Raw genomic sequence first — 20,766 nt, 5'->3', positions numbered from 1 at the left:
GGAGTAATGAAAATGTTCAAAAATTGTGGTGATGAATGCACAACTATATGATGACACTGTGAACAACTGTTTTACACTTTGGATGATTTTATGGCATGTGAATATATTTCGATAAAATTACATTTAAAAAAAGAAAGAAATGATAAGGAACTCAAATTTGTTTACTACAAAAAATCAAACATGGTAAATGTTCAAAAATATTTGATAAATGAAACTCCAAACATTCAGAAACTATTTGGAAAAAAAAACAAATTTTGTTGAGATATAAAAAAGACAAATAAAAAGAAATCACTGCTATATTTCTGGTTGGAAGAAAGTTAACAATGTAAAGATGTCAGTTTTCCCTAATAATCTGCAAACAAACAGCATTTATACTCAGAAAACTAATTTCCATTTTTGTTTTGGAACTTGGAAAACTATTCTAAATTTCAACTGAAAGAAATTAATAATAAAGCCTTTTTTTAGGAAGAAAAAATCAAATATTTATCAAAGTAGGCATTAGGGGAAGAATTGAGGGACAAAAAGGTATAAAACTTACAAAGTGTAAATAGCAAAATAGCAGAAGAAAGGCCTGCCTTATCAGAAGTTACTTTTAATGTAAATCAATTAAGCTCTTCAGTAAAAGATTGAAATTGGCAGAATGGATTAAAAAGCATGACCCATCTATGTGTTGTTTATTAGAGACTTAGCTTAAATTAAAAAACATAAGTAGATTGAAATGAAAGGATGGGAAAAACTCACATGCAAATAGTAACCAAGAGAGAGCTGAGGTGGGAATATTAATATCAGATAAAATAGGCTTGAAGTCAGAAACTGAAATAAAGGACAAAGAAGGTCACTATATACTGATAAAGGGGTCATTCAACAAGAACACATTATAATTATAAATATAAATATATATGCACCTAATGGGAGAGCTCAAAAATATATGAAGCAAATATTGACATATTTGAAGGGAGAAATAAATGGTTTAAAAGTACATCACTTTTAGAGAGCTGAGAATGAGAGAAGAGTTGGGCGTCTGACCTGCACACCGTGCCTCCTCTCACTTTGCTCTCGCGGCCTTCCTGCCCTCTGTCCTGCTTGCTGCACAGAACACCTTCCACCATGGCCACCTCAGCAAATTCCCATTTGAACAAAGGCATCAAGCAGGTATACGTGGCTCTACCCCAGGGTGAGAAAGTCCAGGCCATGTATATCTGGATCGATGGCACTGGAGAAGGACTGCACTGTAAGACCCGCACCCTGGACAGTGAACCCAAGTGTGTAGAAGAGCTGCCCGAGTGGAATTTTGATGGCTCTAGTATTTTTCAGTCTGAAGGCTCCAGCAGTGACATGTATCTCACCCCTGTTGCCATGTTTCGTGACCCTTTCCGCAAGAACCCTAACAAGCTAGTGTTCTGTGAAGTCTTCAAGTACAACCGAAAGCCTGTAGAGACCAATTTAAGGCACTCCTGTAAAACAGATAATGGACATGGTGAGAAACCAGCACCCCCGGTTTGTAATGGAGCAGGAATATACCCTGATGGGGACAGACAGACACCCTTTCGGCTGGCCTTCCAATGGCTTCTCTGGGCCCCAAGGCCTGTATTACTGTGGAGTGGAAGCAGACAGAGCCTATGGCAGAGACATCATGGAGGCCCACTGCCGGGCCTGCTTGTATGCCGGCATCAAGATCGCAGGAACGAATGCTGAGGCCATGCCTGCCCAGTGGGAATTCCAGATAGGACCCTGTGAAGGCATCGACATGGGAGATCATCTCTGGGTAGCCTGTTTCATCTTGCATCTTGTATGTGAAGACTTTGGCGTGATAGCGACCTTCTATCCTAAGCCCATTCCTGGTAACTGGAACGGTGCTGGCTGCCATACCAACTTCAGCACCAAGGCCATGTGAGAAGAGAATGGTCTGAAGTACATTGAGGAGTCCATCGAGAAACTAAGCAAGTGGCATCAGTACCACATCCATGCCTACGATCCCAAGGGGGACCTTGACAATGCCCAGCACCTAACTGGATTCAACGAAACCTCCAACATCAATGATTTCTCTGCTGGTGTAGCCAACTGTGGTGCCAGCATCTGCATTCCCTGGATGGTTGGCCAGGAGAAGAAGAGTTACTTTGAAGACCGCTGCCCCTCTGCCGACTGTGACCCCTTTGGGGTGACAGAAGCCCTCATACACACGTGTCTGCTCAACAAGACCAGCGATGAGCCCTTCCAGTACAAGAACTAAGTGGACTTAGACCTCCAGCCATCAAACCTCTCCCAGTTCTTCACCCCACTCCCACTTTTCCTCTCTCCCAGTTGTCCCAGTTGTAACTCAAAGGGCAGAATATCAAGGTCTTTTATTTCCCTCATGCCCAGTTAATAACTCTTGCTTTTCTGGGCCTGGGTGGAGGGGTCAAGTTCTTAATCTCTTCACACCCACCCCACCCCTCTTTTTATCCTATCATAGAAGCTTTGGAAGACTGAGGAAGTAGTGCATTAGTGGGGAAGGGAGGGAGGGGGAACATAACCACTGCTTCCATTTAATTAGGTGTGTTTGTCCAGTAGGCATAGTCTAGTCTGGACAGAGAGCATCCGTGTTTGTGAAAGGAGAGCAGGACTTTTTCTGTGAGGTTAGCTAAGGTGAGGGGAGCTTGACTTACTGTGTAGTTAGCTGAGAATATACCCTCCCCCACTTTTGGTGGGAAGTTCCATTTTTTAAAAAAAGATTATAACCAACTTTCCTTTTGAAGTGGGAGTTATTAGAGAAGGAAGGGTTAGGGAGATTAGGAGGAAAATGCCCTTGATCTCTTGCTGTTATGCTTCCCTTGCTTGAGGCTAAATGCCCTAGGCTGAAGAGTGTTAACTGATGGATAACCCTACCTTAAGAAGAAGAAAAAGTTCCTATTGCTTGGTCCTCCATTTATAACACAAAACAGAGTAGTATTTTTATATTTAAATGTAAAAACAAAAAAATTGTATATATGGGCGTGTGGATATGTGTGTTTTTCTAAAGGAGAAAACCATTCTAATCACTGGAAGGCAAATTTGTTGCAAGTAGTCTGGTTAGTAATGAGGATCTCCTTTTGAGTTGGGGTGGAAGAGGCATTGCGTGAGAAGTTGGCTACTTGAGGCCATTATTCTCTCCCTATCACTTAGGGAGCTTCATTGTGCCCTGCCCATCCTTCCAAAGGGAGTGGGAATTGGTCCAGTAACAGGTAGATGCAGATTACTAGCAGTAGCGGTCATGTGAACCTGGTGGCTCTGGTTTGAAAGACACACATGTAGTTGTAGACATAGGGTTTCAGTAATATGAGTTGGCTGGTCAGCTTAAGCTTTATGTTCCTGACAGGGGAGTATTGGGGTTATTTTATGGTGGGAGTAGCATGTCACTAAAGCAGGCCTTTTGATATACTAAAAAATTTTAAAGCAAAGTTTAGATTTTAATCATATTTGTAGGGTTTCTGAGTCTTTCTGTTTTACAGAATTGTTTGTTGCCTTCAACTGTTTTCCCATCTCTGCTCTTTGAGGAGATGGGAAAGGCCTGAAGTCACGCAACTGTAATTTTGTATTCTGGTATCTTTCAATAAGTGCAAGATATTCCTTTAACATTTCTGAAGAGTTGTATTCTTTTCCTTTTATAATTAAAAAAAAAAAAAAAAGCAAATACTACCTTAATCCCTACATTTTTCCCTACTTGTTCTATGGTTATTTTTGTGTTGGCTGCAGCAAGTAGGCCGTGGTTTTCTCTTGCCATGATGACTGCTGATTGCAATGTACAGTATGTTCACAGTTAGATAATTCCTCATTGTAAACAAACTGTAACTGCCCAGAGCAGCTCTTATAAATCAACGTAACATTAAAAAATATATACATCACTTTTAATAAGTGACAGAACATCTAGACAGAAGACCAGTAAGGAAATGGGAGACTTGAGCTATACTTTAAACCAATTAGATCTAACAGAACATTTAGATCTTTAAACCAATTAGATCTAACAGATCCAATTAGATCCATTTAGATCTTTAAACCAATTAGATCTAACAGAGCATTTCACCCAAATGCAGCAGAATACTTTCTTTAGTGCACATGGATCATTCCCCATTATAGATGCATTAGATCACAAAACAAGTCTTAATAAATTAAAAAATATTGAAATCCTACAATGTATATTTTCCAAACACAATGGAATGGAGATAGAAATAAATAACAGAGAGAGAATGGAAAATCCTCAAATGTGTGGAAATTAAACACATGCAATGGAAGAAATCATAAGTGAAATTAAGAAGTATCTTGAGGCAAATGAAAACGAAGCACAACATACCAAAACTAGGATGCAGCAAAGGCAGTGCTGAGAGGAAAATTTATAGTTCTAAATGCTTACATTAAAAAAAGAAGAAAGATCTCAAATCAGGGACGTAACCTCACAACAGGAGCATTTAGAACTATAAATAGAATAAACAAAACCAAAAGTTGGCTCTTTGAAAAGATCAATTAAATTGACAAACCTTAAGCTGGGCTGATAAAGAGTAAAAAAAGGACCCAAATTACCTTAATCAGAAATGAAAGGGGGACATTACTACCTACCCCACAGAAATAAAAAGAATCATTAAGAGGATGCTATGAGCAACTGTACACAAACAAATTAGATAACCTAGATGAAATGGACAAATTCCTAGAAACAGACTATCAGCCTACATTGACTCAAGAAAAAACAGAAGATGTCAACAGATCACTGTAACTAGGAAAAATGGGATCAGTCATCAAAAAGCTCCCAACAAAAGAAAAGCCTAGGACCCAGATGGCTTCACATGTGAAGTATACCAAAATTCCAAGAAGAATTAACACCAATACTACTCGAAGTCTTCCAAAAAATTGAAGAGGAGGGAACACTCTTGAACTCATTGTTTGAAGCCAACATCACCCTAATATAAAGCCAGATAAAGATACCACAAGAACAGAAAATTACAGACCAATATCCCTTATGAATATAGATGCAAAAATCTTCAACAAAATGCTAGCAAACTGAATCCAGCAGCACAACAAAAGAATTATACATCATGATTGGGTGGGATTTGTCCCAGGTATGCCAAGGTGATTCAACATAAAAAATCAATTATTGTTAATACACCAATTGCCATCTCAGTTGACACAGAAGAGACATTTGACAAAATCCAGCACCACTTCTTCATAAAAACACTTAGAAAACTAGGAATAGAAGGAAACTTCCTAAATGTGATAAAGAACATATATAAAAAACTCACTGCTGATAGAATACTCAATGGCGAAAACTGAGCTTTCCCTTTAAGACCAGGTGCAAGACAAGGATGCTCATTGTCACCACTGTTATTCAACTTCGTACTTTAATTCCAGCTGAGCAAATAGGGAAGAAAAAGAAGTAAAAGGCATCCATATTGGAAAGAAAAAAGTAAAACTTTCCCTATCTGCAGATGACATGATCTTATATACAGAAAACCCTGAAAAATCCACAACAGAGCTACTAGAGCTAATAAACAAATTCAGCAAAATGGCAGGATACAAGGTCAACATGCAAAGATCAGTAATGTTCCTATACATTAGTTATGAACAATCTGAAGAGAAAATCAAGAAAAAAATTCTATTTACAATAGCAACTCAATCAAATATCTAGCAATAAGTTTACCAAGGAAACAAAGGTCTTATCCGTGGAAAACTACAAAACATTGCTAAAAAATCAAAGTAGACCTAAATAAGTGGAAAGATATTCCATGTTCGTGGATTGGAAGACTAAATATTGTTAAGATATTTCAGTTAACAAACTGTAAACAATTGACAGTTTCAATGCAATGCCTATCAAAATTTTAACAACCTTATTTCAGAAATGGAAAAGCCAGTCACCAAATTTATATGTAAAGGTATAGGGCCCTGAATAGCCAAAACTATCTTGAAAAAGAAGAACAAAGTTGGAGGACTTACACTTCTTGATTTTAATAGGCATTACAAAGCTACATTAATCAAAACAGCATAATACTGGCTCAAGGACAGGCATATAGGCCAATGGAATCAAACTGAGAGTTCAGAGAGAAACGCACATCCATATCCAACTGATTTTCAACAAGAGTGCCAAGTTCACTCTGTTGGGAAAGAACAGTCTCTTCAACAAATGGTGCTGGGAAAACTGGATAGTCACATGGAAAAGAATGAAGGCAGACCTGTCCCTCACACCATACACAAAAATCAACTCAAAATGGACCAAAGACCTAAATATTAGAACCCAGCTGTAAAACTCCTAGAAGAAAACATAGGGAAGCATCTTCAGGATCTTGTGTTAGGCAATGCTTTCTTAGACTTCACACCCAGGGCATGAGCAACAAAAGAAAATACAGGTAAAAGACCTCATCAAAATTAAACTTTTGTGCATCAAGGGACTTTATCACAAAAGTAAAAGATAGCCTATAGAATGGGAGAAAATATCTGGAAACCACATATCTTATAAGGTTTAATATCCAGAATAAAGAAATCCTGCAGCTCAAATACAGAAAGACAAACAAAAAATGTAAACAGACATTTCTCCAAAGATATACAAATGGCCAAAAAGCACATGAAAAAAATGCTCAACATCATTGGCTATTAAGGAAATGCGAATCAAAACCACAGTGAGATACCATTTCACACCTACTAGAATGACTACTATTTTTAAAGTGGAAAATAAGTGTTGGTGAGGATACGGAGAAATAGGAATACTCTTTCATTGTTGGTGGGAATGTAAAATGGTGCATCAGTTTGGAACTGAAAGTTTGGAACCAAACTGGAAAACAGTTCGGTGGTTTCTCAGGAAGTTAGGTGTAGAAATACCATATGACCTGCCAATCCCACTTCTAGATATATACCTAAAGAATTGAAAGTGGGGACTTTTTAAACCAGGGAATGTTTAAATTGTGTTTGACAAATTTTGAGTGTTAAATATAATGTCTATGATAATACATTTTTTTCTTGGATTATGATAGATTTGATGTCTGTTGTGGATCCCTGATAGCACATTAAGTTTCAGAAGTTTATTTGTATTTTTTTATATGTGCTCCTAATTAAAACATCATATAAGAAGACACTTAGAGAAGGTGGGGCAAGATGGCGGACTGGTGAGCTGTATGTTTTAGTTACTCCTCCAGGAAAGTAGGTAGAAAGCCAGGAACTGCGTGGACTGGACACCACAGAGCAATCTGACTTTGGGCATACTTCATACAACACTCATGAACACGTGGAACTGCTGAGATCAGCGAAATCTGTAAGTTTTTGCGGCCAGGGGACCCGCGCCCCTCCCTGCCAGGCTCAGTCCCGTGGGGGGAGGGGCCGTCAGCTCCGGGAAGGAGAAGGGAGAACTGCAGTGGCAGCCCTTATCGGAAACTCATTCTACTGATCCAAACTCCAACCATAGATAGACTGAGACCAGACACCAGAGAATCTGAGAGCAGCCAGCCCAGCACAGAGGAGACAGACATAGAAAAAAAACAGCAAGAAAAACTCCAAAATAAAAGCAGAGGATTTTTGGAGTTCTGGTGAACATAGAAAGGGGAAAGGCAGAGCTCAGGCCCTCAGGCTCATATGCAAATCCTGAAGAAAAGCTGATCTCTCTGCCCTGTGGAACTTTCCTTAATGGCCCTAATTGCTTTGTCTCTTAGCATTTCAATAACCCATTAGATCTCTGAGGAGGGCCCTTTTTTTTTTAAATCTTTTTTCTTTTTCTAAAACAATTACTCTAAGAAGCCCAATACAGAAAGCTTCAAAGACTTGCAATTTGGGCAGGTCAAGTCAAGAGCAGAACTAAGAGAGCTCTGAGACAAAAGGCAATAATCCAGTGGCTGAGAAATCTCACTAAACACCACAACTTCCCAAGAAAAGGGGGGTGTCCGCTTACAGCCATCATCCTGGTGGACAGGAAACACTCCTGCCCATCGCCAGCCCCATAGCCCAGAGCTGCCCCAGAGAACCCAGTGTGACGGAAGTGCTTCAAATAACAGGAATACACCACAAAACTGAGCGTGGACATTAGCCTTCCCTGCAACCTCAGCTGATTGTCCCAGAGTTGGGAAGGTGGAGCAGTGTGAATTAACAAAGCCGCATTCAGCCATCATTTCAGCAGACTGGGAGCCTCCCTACACAGCCCAGCAGCCCAGAACTGCCCTGGGGGGATGGTACTCACCTGTGACATAGCACAGTCATCCCTCAACAGAGGACCAGGGGGTGCATGCCCTGGAAGAGGGACCCACTTGCAAGTCTCAGGAGCCATATGCCAATACCAAGGACTTGTGGGTCAGTGGCAGAGACAAACTGTGGCAGGACTGAACTGAAGGATTAGACGATTGCAGCAGCTTTAAAACTCTAGGATCACCAGGGAGATTTGATTGTTAGAGCCACCCCCCTCCCTGACTGCCCAGAAACACGCCCCATATACAGGGCAGGCAACACCAACTACACATGCAAGCTTGGTACACCAATTGGACCCCACAAGACTCACTCCCTCACTCACCACAAAGGCAAAGCAGGGGAGAACTGGCTTGTGGAGAACAGGTGGCTCGTGGACGCCACCTGCTGGTTAGTTAGAGAAAGTGTATTCCACGAAGCTGTAGATCTGATAAATTAGAGATAATGACTTCAATTGGTCTACAAATCCTAAAAGAACCCTATCAAGTTCAGCAAATGCCAGGAGGCCAAAAACAACAGAAAATTATAAAGCATATGAAAAAAACAGACGATACGGATAACCCAAGCCCAAGCACCCAAATCAAAAGATCAGAAGAGACACAGCACCTAGAGCAGCTACTCAAAGAACTAAAGATGAACAATGAGACCATAGGACAGAATACAAAGGATGTCAAGAAGACCCTAGAAGAGCATAAAGAAGACATTGCAAGACTAAATAAAAAAATAGATGATCTTATGGAAATTAAAGAAACTGTTGACCAAATTAAAAAGATTCTGGACACTCATAGTACAAGACTAGAGGAAGCTGAACAACGAATCAGTGACCTGGAAGATGACAGAATGGAAAATGAAAGCATAAAAGAAAGAATGGGGAAGAAAATTGAAAAAATCGAAACGGACCTCAGGGATATGATAGATAATATAAAACGTCCTAATATAAGACTCATTGGTGTTCCAGAAGGGGAAGAAAAGGGTAAAGGTCTAGGAAGAGTATTCAAAGAAATTGTTGGGGAAAACTTCCCAAATCTTCTAAACAACATAAATACATAAATCATAAATGCCCAGCGAACTCCAAATAGAATAAATCCAAATAAACCCACTCCGAGACATATTCTGATCACACTGTCAAACACAGATGAGAAGGAGCAAGTTCTGAAAGCAGCAAGAGAAAAGCAATTCACCACATACAAAGGAAACAGCATAAGACTAAGTAGTGACTACTCAGCAGCCACCATGGAGGCAAGAAGGCAGTGGCACGATATATTTAAAATTCTGAGTGAGAAAAATTTCCAACCAAGAATACTTTATCCAGCAAAGCTCTCCTTCAAATTTGAGGGAGAGCTTAAATTTTTCACAGACAAACAAATGCTGAGAGAATTTGCTAACAAGAGACCTGCCCTACTGGAGATACTAAAGGGAGCCCTACAGACAGAGAAAGAAAGACAGGACAGAGAGACTTGGAGAAAGGTTCAGTACTAAAGAGATTCGGTATGGGTACAATAAAGGATATTAATAGAGAGAAGGGAAAAATATATATGACAAACACAAACCAAAGGATAAGATGGCTGATTCAAGAAATGCCTTCATGGTTATAATGTTGAAAGTAAATGGATTAAACTCCCCAATTAAAAGATATAGATTCGCAGAATGGATCAAAAAAAATGAACCATCAATATGTTGCATACAAGAGACTCATCTTAGACACAGGGACACAAAGAAATTGAAAGTGAAAGGATGGAAAAAAATATTTCATGCAAGCTACAGCCAAAAGAAAGCAGGTGTAGCAATATTAATCTCAGATAAAGTAGACTTTAAAGGCAGGGATGTTTTGAGAGACAAAGAAGGCCACTACATACTAATAAAAGGGGCAATTCAACAAGAAGAAATAACAATCGTAAATGTCTATGGACCCAATCAAGGTGCCACAAAATACATGAGAGAAACACTGGCAAAACTAAAGGAAGCAATTGATGTTTCCACAATAATTGTGGGAGACTTCAACACATCACGCTCTCCTATAGATAGATCAACCAGACAGAGGACCAATAAGGAAATTGAAAACCTAAACAATCTGATAAATGAATTAGATTTAACAGACATATACAGAACATTACATCACATTTCACCAGGATACACATACTTTTCTAGTGCTCACGGAACTTTCTCCAGAATAGATCATATGCTGGGACATAAAACAAGCCTCAATAAATTTAAAAAGATTGAAATTATTCAAAGCACATTCTCTGACCACAATGGAATACAATTAGAAGTCAATAACCATCAGAGACTTAGAAAATTCACAAATACCTGGAGGTTAAACAACACACTCCTAAACAATCAGTGGGTTAAAGAAGAAATAGCAAGAGAAATTGCCGAATATATAGAGACGAATGAAAATGAGAACACAACATACAAAAACCTATGGGATGCAGCAAAAGCAGTGCTGAGGGAGAAATTTATAGCACTAAACGCATATATTAAACAGAAAGAAAGAGCCAAAATCAAAGAACTAATGGATCAACTGAAGAAGCTAGAAAATGAACAGCAAACCAATCCTAAACCAAGTAGAAGAAAAGAAATAACAAGGATTAAAGCAGTAATAAATGACATAGAGAACAAAAAAACAATGGAGAGGATAAATATCACCGAAAGTTGGTTCTTTGAGAAGATCAACAAGATTGGCAAGCCCCTAGCTAGACTGACAAAATCAAAAAGAGAGAAGAACCATATAAACAAAATAATGAATGTAAAAGGTGACGTAACTGCAGATCCTGAAGAAATTAAAAAAATTATAAGAGGATACTATGAACAACTGTATGGCAACAAACTGGATAATGTAGAGGAAATGGACAATTTCCTGGAAACATATGAACACCCTAGACTGACCAGAGAAGAAATAGAAGACCTCAGTCAACCCATCACAAGTGAACAGATCCAATCAGTCATCAAAAATCTTCCCACAAATCAATGCCCAGGGCCAGATGGCTTCACAGGGGAATTCTACCAAACTTTCCAGAAAGAACTGACACCAATCTTACTCAAACTCTTTCAAAACATTGAAGAAAATGGAACACTACCTAACTCATTTTATGAAGCTAAAATCAATCTAATACCAGAACCAGGCAAAGATGCTACAAAAAAGGAAAACTACCGCCGAATCTCCCTAATGAATATAGATGCAAAAATCCTCAGCAAAATACTTGCAAATCGAATCCAAAGACACATTAAAAAAATCATACACCATGACCAAGTGGGGTTCATTCCAGGCATGCAAGGATGGTTCAACATAAGAAAATCAATCAATGTATTACAACACATTAAAAATTCAAAAGGGAAAAATCAAACGATCATCTCAATAGATGCTGAAAAAGCATTTGACAAAATCCAACATCCGTTTTTGATAAAAACACTTCAAAAGGTAGGAATTGAAGGAAACTTCCTCAATATGATAAAGAGCATATATGAAAAACCCACAGCCAGCATAGTACTCAATGGTGAGAGACTGAAAGCCTTCCCTCTAAGATCAGGAACAAGACAAGGATGCCCGCTGTCACCACTATTATTCAACATTGTGCTGGAAGTGCTAGCCAGGGCAATCCGGCAAGACAAAGAAATAAAAGGCATCCAAATTGGAAAAGAAGAAGTAAAACTGTCATTGTTTGCAGATGATATGATCTTATATCTGGAAAACCCTGAGAAATCGACGATACAGCTACTAGAGCTAATAAACAAATTTAGCAAAGTAGCGGGATACAAGATTAGTGCACATAAGTCAGTAATGTTTCTATATGCTAGAAATGAACAAACTGAAGAGACACTCAAGAAAAAGATACCATTTTCAATAGCAACTAAAAAAATCAAGTACCTAGGAATAAACTTAACCAAAGATGTAAAAGACCTATACAAAGAAAACTACATAACTCTACTAAAAGAAATAGAAGGAGACCTTAAAAGATGGAAAAATATTCCATGTTCATGGATAGGAAGGCTAAATGTCATTAAGATGTCAATTCTACCAAAACTCATCTACAGATTCAATGCAATCCCAATCAAAATTCCAACAACCTACTTTGCAGACTTGGAAAAGCTAGTTATCAAATTTATTTGGAAAGGGAAGATGCCTCGAATTGCTAAAGACACTCTAAAAAAGAAAAACGAAGTGGGAGGACTTACACTCCCTGACTTTGAAGCTTATTATAAAGCCACATTTGTCAAAACAGCATAGTACTGGCACAAAGGTAGACATATAGATCAATGGAATCGAATTGACAATTCAGAGATAGACCCTCAGATCTATGGCCGACTGATCTTTGATAAGGCCCCCAAAGTCACTGAAGTGAGTCATAATGGTTTATTCAACAAATGGGGCTGGGAGAGTTGGATATCCATATCCAAAAGAATGAAAGAGGACCCCTACCTCACACCCTACACAAAAATTAACTCAAAATGGACCAAAGATCTCAATAGAAAAGAAAGTACCATAAAACTCCTAGAAGATAATGTAGGAAAACATCTTCAAGACCTTGTATTAGGCGGCCACTTCCTAGACTTTACACCCAAAGCACAAGCAACAAAAGAGAAAATAGATAAATGGGAACTCCTCAAGCTTAGAAGTTTCTGCACCTCAAAGGAATTTCTCAAAAAGGTAAAGAGGCAGCCAACTCAATGGGAAAAAATTTTTGGAAACCATGTATCTGACAAAAGACTGATATCTTGCATATATAAAGAAATCCTACAGCTCAATGACAATAGTACAGACAGCCCAATTATAAAATGGGCAAAAGATATGAAAAGACAGTTCTCTGAAGAGGAAATACAAATGGCCAAGAAACACATGAAAAAATGTTCAGCTTCACTAGCTATTAGAGAGATGCAAATTAAGACCACAATGAGATACCATCTAACACCTATTAGAGTGGCTGCCATTAAACAAACAGGAAACTACAAATGCTGGAGGGGATGTGGAGAAATTGGAACTCTTATTCATTGTTGGTGGGACTGTATAATGGTTCAGCCACTCTGGAAGTCAGTCTGGCAGTTCCTTAGAAAACTAGAAATAGAGCTACCATTCGATCCAGCGATTGCACTTCTCAGTATATACCCGGAAGATCGGAAAGCAGTGACACGAACACATATCTGCACGCCCATATTCATAGCAGCATTATTCACAATTGCCAAGAGATGGAAACAACCCAAATGTCCTTCAACAGATGAGTGGATAAATAAAATGTGGTATATACACACGATGGAATACTACACGGCAAGAAGAAGGAACGACCTCGTGAAACATATGACAACATGGACGAAGCTTGAAGACATAATGCTGAGCGAAATAAGCCAGGCACAGAAAGAGAAATATTATATGCTACCACTAATGTGAACTTTGAAAAATGTAAAACGAATGGTTTGTAATGTAGAATGTAGGGGAACTAGCAATAGAGAGCAATTAAGGAAGGGGGAACAGTAATCCAAGAACAACAGATAAGCTATTTAACGTTCTGGGGATGCCCAGGAATGACTATGGTCTGTTAATTTCTGATGGATATAGTAGGAGCAAGTTCACAGAAATGTTGCTATATTATGTAACTTTCTTGGGGTAAAGTAGGAACAGGTGGGAAGTAAAGCAGTTATCTTAGGTTAGTTGTCTTTTTCTTACTCCCTTGTTATGGTCTCTTTGAAATGTTCTTTTATTGTATGTTTTTCTTTTTTGTTTTTTGTTTTTTTTTTTTTTAATTTTTGTTTTTCCGTACAGTTGATTTAAAAAGGAAAAAAAGGTTAAAAAAAAAAAAAAAAACAAGGAAAAAAATATGTAGTGCCCCCTTGAGGAGACTGTGGAGAATGCAGGAGTATTGGCCTACCCCACCTCAATGGTTGCTAACATGACCACAGACATAGGGTACTGATGGTTTGATGGGTTGAGCCCTCTACCATAGGTTTTACCCTTGGGAAGACGGTTGCTGCAAAGGAGAGGCTAGGCCTCCCTATAATTGTGCCAAAGAGCCTCCTCCCGAATGCCTCTTTGTTGCTCAGATGTGGCCCTCTCTCTCTGGCTAAGCCAACTTGAAAGGTGAAATCACTGCCCTCCCATCTACGTGGGATCAGACACCCAGGGGAGTGACTCTCCCTGGCAGCTTGGAATATGACTCCCGGGGAGGAATGTAGACCTGGCATCGTGGGACGGAGAACATCTTCTTGACCAAAAGGGGGATGTGAAAGGAAATGAAATAAGCTTCAGTAGCAGAGAGATTCCAAAAGGAGCCAAGAGGTCACTCTGGTGGGCACTCTTATGCACAATTTAGACAACCCTTTTTAGGTTCTAAAGAATTGGGGTAGCTGGTGGTGGATACCTGGAACTATCAAACTACAACCCAGAACCCATGAATCTCGAAGACAATTGTATAAAAATGTAGCTTATGAGGGGTGACAATGGGATTGGGAAAACCATAAGGACCACACTCCACTTTGTCTAGTTTATGGATGGATGAGTAGAAAAATAGGGGAAGGAAACAAACAGACAAAGGTACCCAGTGTTCTTTTTTACTTCAATTGCTCTTTTTCACTCTAATTGTTATTCTTGTTATTTTTGTGTGTGTGCTAATGAAGGTGTCAGGGATTGATTTAGGTGATGAATGTACAACTATGTAATGGTACTGTGAACAATCGAATGTACGATTTGTTTTGTATGACTGCGTGGTATGTGAATATATCTCAATAAAATGAAGATAAAAAAAGTATATGTAAAAAAGAAAAAAAGGAAGACACTTAGATAAAAGATGATACCAATTTTTCTTATCATGTTCTGAAATTTAAATAATATAGGTATGCCCCCAATATAATCTATATTCCTCGTCTCATTTATTCAAGGAATGCTTAATGCATGCCTTCTCTGTGTACTATGTTTACCCCATCCTTTCTCCCTGATCTTCCTTCTCCAACTTTAGGGACATCTGAACACTGTTGACAGTTAAGGCAGTGAGGACTTTGATTACTGGATGTGGACCCTGTGTATGTTATCAGTATATTTTTAGGAACTGAAAAAGATTTACTGACCCAAACCTAGTCTTATCATTTTTCTCCTGGCCATCTTGATGACTCTTTGTAAGACTTGATTGTGAATTAAGCTTCTGCAGTATTGTTTCAAGAAGTAAAAGCCTTTTGTATCTCACTACCCTGAGAATTCTGCTAGTTTTTAATAGGCCTTCACCAAATTTTTTAATGACTGATAAGCACCAGTTCACTGGATTCTGATTCATCTCTTTTTGAATGTGTAGTGGGCTGCCTAGAATAGTCTTCCTACTTCTCTACCATACTTGTTGACCTTGTTTTTGGTCATTGATAAATGTGTTTTTATGAGTCTTTAGTGGAATATTTTATAAGAGAAAAAATCTTTGAAATTTCTTTTAATCATGTGATTAATTGTGATTCTATTTAGTGTATTTCTTTGTCAGATTAGAATTTTTTTTTTTCCAAAGGGAGGCTAAATCTAGTGTTATATAGGGGAAACAGCTCAAATTCATTCTTTATGATTGTGCTAAAATTTTCCTGCCTTGTGTTTTTTAGGAAATATTCTGCTGTACGTAGGGATGGCTCTTTCCATTATGTCCACCGTACTCCCTTTGGCAACTATTCTTTCATCTCTGTGGATGCCACTCTCAATCCAGGACCTAAGAGACCCTATAATTTCTTTGGAATTTTAAATGAGGTATAGTAAAAATTTCACTTCCTTTTGTATCTTACCTGTTTTATATATGACTCAAAGTTATCCTAGATAAATAAGTTCTTATTTAGAAATGCTTGAGAAATACATTACTCTGGTTACAGCTATGGCTAGAAGTTGTCACTGGCTATTTCAACATTATTATTGCTATCCTTGTTTTTATCCCAAAGTCTGGGAAAGAAGTTCCTTGCATTTTTTATTTATTCCATACACATTTATTAAAAATAGTGCAGGATGCACTTTGCAAGGCACAGGGTATACAGCTTGTGTACAATATGGTATTTTCTTAAATCCTCCCAGTTGCCATTTCTAACTAATGGCCTATATATATTTTTATAAGAGAAGGCCAACTATTGTAGTAGTTAAGTTTCTTTTAAAGTATTGTTGGCAAAGTTAGGTGAAAACTATTGCTGGATTAAAACTGCCTGGAAAATAACATCTGAGAACCTCTCATTGTTTCTTGGTACAACAAATGCCAAGTCATTAAATAGCTAATAAGCACATGCCCATATGTCAGACACATGTACCCATAGGCCAAGTCTCTGAACTGTTAGAGAATTTAATCTAGTGGTAGAGTATACTACCAGTACAGAAATAATTATAATAGAGGTCAGAATTTGCTGAGGGATATGAAAGTTCAGTGATGCTTGAAATCAAGTGAACAGAATATTGTCAAATGTGTTATATTAGGCATTTTATTCAATGAAGGTATATTTTGCTTCCTACCTACCAAGTGTCTCTAGACAGACTTGATTAACTTATTTTAAATTCTACTCCTTATAATAGTGTTTTTAAAGGTATGAGTCAAGAATCATCTGCATGAAAATCAACTAGTCTTATAAAAATGCAGATTTCCTGGCCTCTTCCCAGACTTATCAAATTTGAAACCCTGAGGGTAAGGCCCAGGAATTTATTATCATAAGCACTTTATAGATAATTTAATGCACATTTATATACATGAAAATTATTTTTAAAATTTGACTTTATGAGGTATGATTTAAATACAATAAAACACTCATTTTAAATGTATAGTTATAAGAGTTTTTATAAATGTATACTCTGGTGTAATTGCTGTCATAATCAATACATAAAACATTTCTATCACCTCAGAAAATCCTCTTTTGCTAATTTGCAGTAGTATTTCACCCCTCTAATCCCAGGGAACCACTGGTTAAGTTTTCATCACTACAGATTAGTTTTGCTTGTTCTAGTATTTTATATAAATGAAATGATAAATGAAATGAAAAGATGTGCTCTTTTGTCTAGATTCTTTTGCTCCTTGTTTCAGTATGTTTCTGAAATTCATTCATATTGTTGTGTGTATCAGTAGTTTCTTCCCTTTTTATTGATGATTAGTATTCTATTATATGGATATACTACATTTGTTGATGGTTTCCAGTTTTTGGCTATTATGAGGAGACCTACTACGAATATTCAGGAATAAGTCTTCCTGTGGACATATTGTACATGTTGTTTTAGAATTTTAATTTTGATGTCCTTGTTATTAATTGCAATGTGGTGAACAGGGCCAAAAAAATTAGTGGTGACTTATTCCTTTCTCAGTTTCCATGTCTACCAATTAGAAATAATACCAGCCCCTCCCTATTTATTGCAGAGAATTAGTTTTAGGATCACGTGAATTATAATGTATGTGAAAAGTTTGAAATTTTTAGAGGTGCATGCAAGTCATTAATTGGTAGGGTTTAAGCCCTAGACACAATATAATTATTATTATAAAATTTCAGGGGAGTTGTTAAATTTGTTGACATCAATGTCAGCCTGATTCACTAATTAAAGATGCTTCTGTGTTTTTCCCATTTCAGAAACGGATGGAAGAGCTTTTATTACTGGCCCAGGAAAGTAGTCGGAGCAACCATACTATATGGTTTGGACATTTTACAACATCCACTATCCTTTCTCCATCACCAGGCATTCGGTCAATAATGAGGTGAGACCGACTTCCAAATCAAAATTAATTGTTTTTAGTTCTTTTATGTTGCTCTACCTACCTTGCTTTCCTGAAGAGGCATTTTTATTAATTCGGCATTTCAAGTTATCTTTTAAAATTTATTCCATTTATTTTTCATTGGTTAGTTCGGCTACAGCTTATTTGTGTGGGCACCTCCATACACTTGGTGGATTGATGCCTGTTTTGCATACTCGTCACTTCCAGGGCACTTTGGAACTTGAGGTGGGAGACTGGAAGGATAACAGAAGGTAAGGGAACTGTCCCACAAAATAAAACTTATACATGTAAGTTTTGCTAAAGCAATGAGTTTTCTTGTTGATATCATGGGTGATCCCAGTGAAGGAAAAATGTGATATTTCCTTCTTTTTTTTTTTTCTTTACTTTTTTAAAAAGTAATATATGTAGCAACAATCTGTGTCATTTTGCAAAAACCTTATTGTAGCATGATATTTGCCTTCAGTATGTTACATTGGTATTGTAAGACACATCCATTAGAAAATGTTCTCAAACTCTAGTATGCATAAGAATTATAGAAGAGCTTGTTACAAATGAAAATTTCCAGGGCCTACCTCTTGAGATTTTGATTCTGTTGGTCTGAGCTAGGATCTAAGAAACTGCATCTTTAAAAAGCCCAGTCGGTGGTCTATGGATCGCACTTTAAGAAACACTAGAACTAGAAATATGTCATTTATCCTTGAATTTTATATCTACCATTCTAGTTATTGCTACAAGATTCTAGTGATTTAGAGTCTTTAAATAAATGATAGATAATTTTATTAAGGTAAATCCTCTCTACTAGAGAAGATGAATTATTTATTAAATTAAATTAAATTATTTTGTCATTTTAAAGACTTGACTGTATATTTTGAGAAATATTAAGTGAAATAATTTATCTAAGTATAGATGAGTATCATCTCATTGTTTAACTATTATCAGTTGCTATTTAATTTTTTCAGACCCAGTACTCTGAAGATACTAGGCACGAGAAAAATATTTGTTGAGCTGAATATGTTATTTTCTGTTTTAACTGCTTCCATTAATTAAAAAGCAGTTTTACATCTTAGAAGGTACTTCCTCAATTTCTATTGACTTTTCTAGACATTCATATGAACTATGGTTGTAGCCTGTAATTCCTTGGCAACTATAATTACTTTGAGCTAAGATTTCGTCTACCCATAACTGTGAGGCTATGGGCTGGGCTATGATAGCCCTCCTAACTCTTAATTAGCTTCTTTAGTTCTTATAAATGCTAAATTTTACAAGTTACATGATGCTAACTACAAATCATTTCCTTTCTTTCGCTTCCTATCTGCTCTCCTGTGTTCCAACTGTGAGATTTATCTGGAGTTTTAATGAAAGGACCTGAATTTTACCTGCCCTTATATAGTTACAATAGAACAGTTTCTAAAAACAATAGATTAGTAATATTAAACTAGGCTTTGTTGTGGATGCAAATAAATCAGAAGTATAAGTGGCTTAACACTACAAATTTTTTTTCATTCACATAAAATCTACTGTGATTCAGGGCAGATCTGTTCCATGGGGTCACTCAGGGATTTAGTCTTCTTCCATCTTATAATGTCACTATCTCAACACCTCAATTACAGGGCAGGGAAGAGAACATGAAACATTCATACCCACTCTTAAGTATTTTGGACCAGAAGTGTGATACATATCACTTCTGATCATAGTCCACTGGCCATAACTAGTTACATGAGTCCCAACCTAATGTCAGGGAGACAGGGAAATGCAAGGGAGCACATGGAATATTTGTGAGCACTATTGTTTCTGCCACAGTTAATCATTTCACATTTTTTAAAGTCAGAAAATAGAAAACTTTTGTTACACTTTAATGAATATTTTATACCCTTCATCATGCTTTTGGGAAATCAAAATAACTTATCTTTTTTTAATAGTTGTCAAATTTGGACATAAAGGTTTAAGAGAAGTATGAAAGGCTTCTAACTGTGTTTATATTGGCCATTCATTTTAATATTTTATGTAGCATTTTTGATGGGATGGAGAATATCATGTATTAGGATTATGATGAATGTCTTAGGTAAAGTCACGTATTAAAAATACTAGTTTTGTATTTTTTATATTTGTTCCATATATTGCCCTCATGCCCTCTTATAATATGAAGTGACTAAATTACCTTATTGTCTTCTGGTCTCTAGGTACCGGATCTTTGCTTTTGATCATGACCTCTTTAGCTTTGCAGATTTGGTCTTTGGCAAGTGGCCTGTGGTTCTTGTCACCAACCCTAAATCACTCCTCTATAGTTGCACTAAACATGAACCACTAGAAAGACTCCTTCACTCAACACACATCAGGTATGTAGCAATTTTTCAGAATTTACTCTCAGTTTGATATTGATGGAGAATAAGTCGTTATGACTGCATTCCCATGTGAAGGCTATAAGATGCCCCACTTCAGTTGTTTTCTTAACCTAAATATTTGTAAAGATAAATTTCTTACTGTTTCCTTCCTATTCAGTTTTAAAAAATACCGTTTCTTAAACTTATAAATTTTTTTTTTATTAGTGACATTATGGGTTTACAGAAGAATCATGCATAACATGCAAGGTTCCCATATACCGCCCTGTAATTAACACCTTGCATTGGTGTAGTACACTTGTTACCATTGATGAAACACCTTTTTATAATTGTACTGTTAACTATAGTCCATGGTTTAACTTAGGATTCACTGTGTTGTGTAATTCCTTGTTTTTTGTTTTTAAATTTTTATTCTAGAAAAATATATACAACCTAAAATTTCTCCTTTTAACCACACTCAATATATAATTCAGTATTGTTAATTACATTCACAATGTTGTACTATTATCAACAGCATCCATTACCAATTTTCCCATTATCCCAAATAGAAACTCTACATTTTAAGCCTTAACTCCCTATTC

At 37.2% G+C, this 20,766-nt stretch overlaps 1 protein-coding gene and 1 pseudogene across 4 annotated transcripts in view; both read left to right on the top strand.

The window, feature by feature from the left end:
• TMEM62 (transmembrane protein 62) overlaps positions 1-20,766 on the top strand; it is a 71,160-nt gene that overhangs the window by 14,938 nt on the left and 35,456 nt on the right. For all 4 annotated transcript variants that reach the window (XM_037834163.1, XM_037834166.1, XM_037834165.1 and 1 more), the window contains 4 exons: positions 15,724-15,865; positions 17,704-17,828; positions 17,975-18,097; positions 20,027-20,182. In XM_037834163.1, coding sequence (XP_037690091.1) covers positions 15,724-15,865; positions 17,704-17,828; positions 17,975-18,097; positions 20,027-20,182 — 546 coding nt within the window. The remainder of the gene's footprint in view (positions 1-15,723; positions 15,866-17,703; positions 17,829-17,974; positions 18,098-20,026; positions 20,183-20,766) is intronic.
• LOC119532102 lies at positions 911-2,412 on the top strand (annotated as a pseudogene).

Source organism: Choloepus didactylus, chromosome 4 (genome assembly GCF_015220235.1).
Source record: "Choloepus didactylus isolate mChoDid1 chromosome 4, mChoDid1.pri, whole genome shotgun sequence".
NCBI lineage: Eukaryota > Metazoa > Chordata > Mammalia > Pilosa > Megalonychidae > Choloepus > Choloepus didactylus.
Note: the sequence above shows the minus strand (reverse complement) of the source record. Positions and strands in the feature narration are given on the sequence as shown.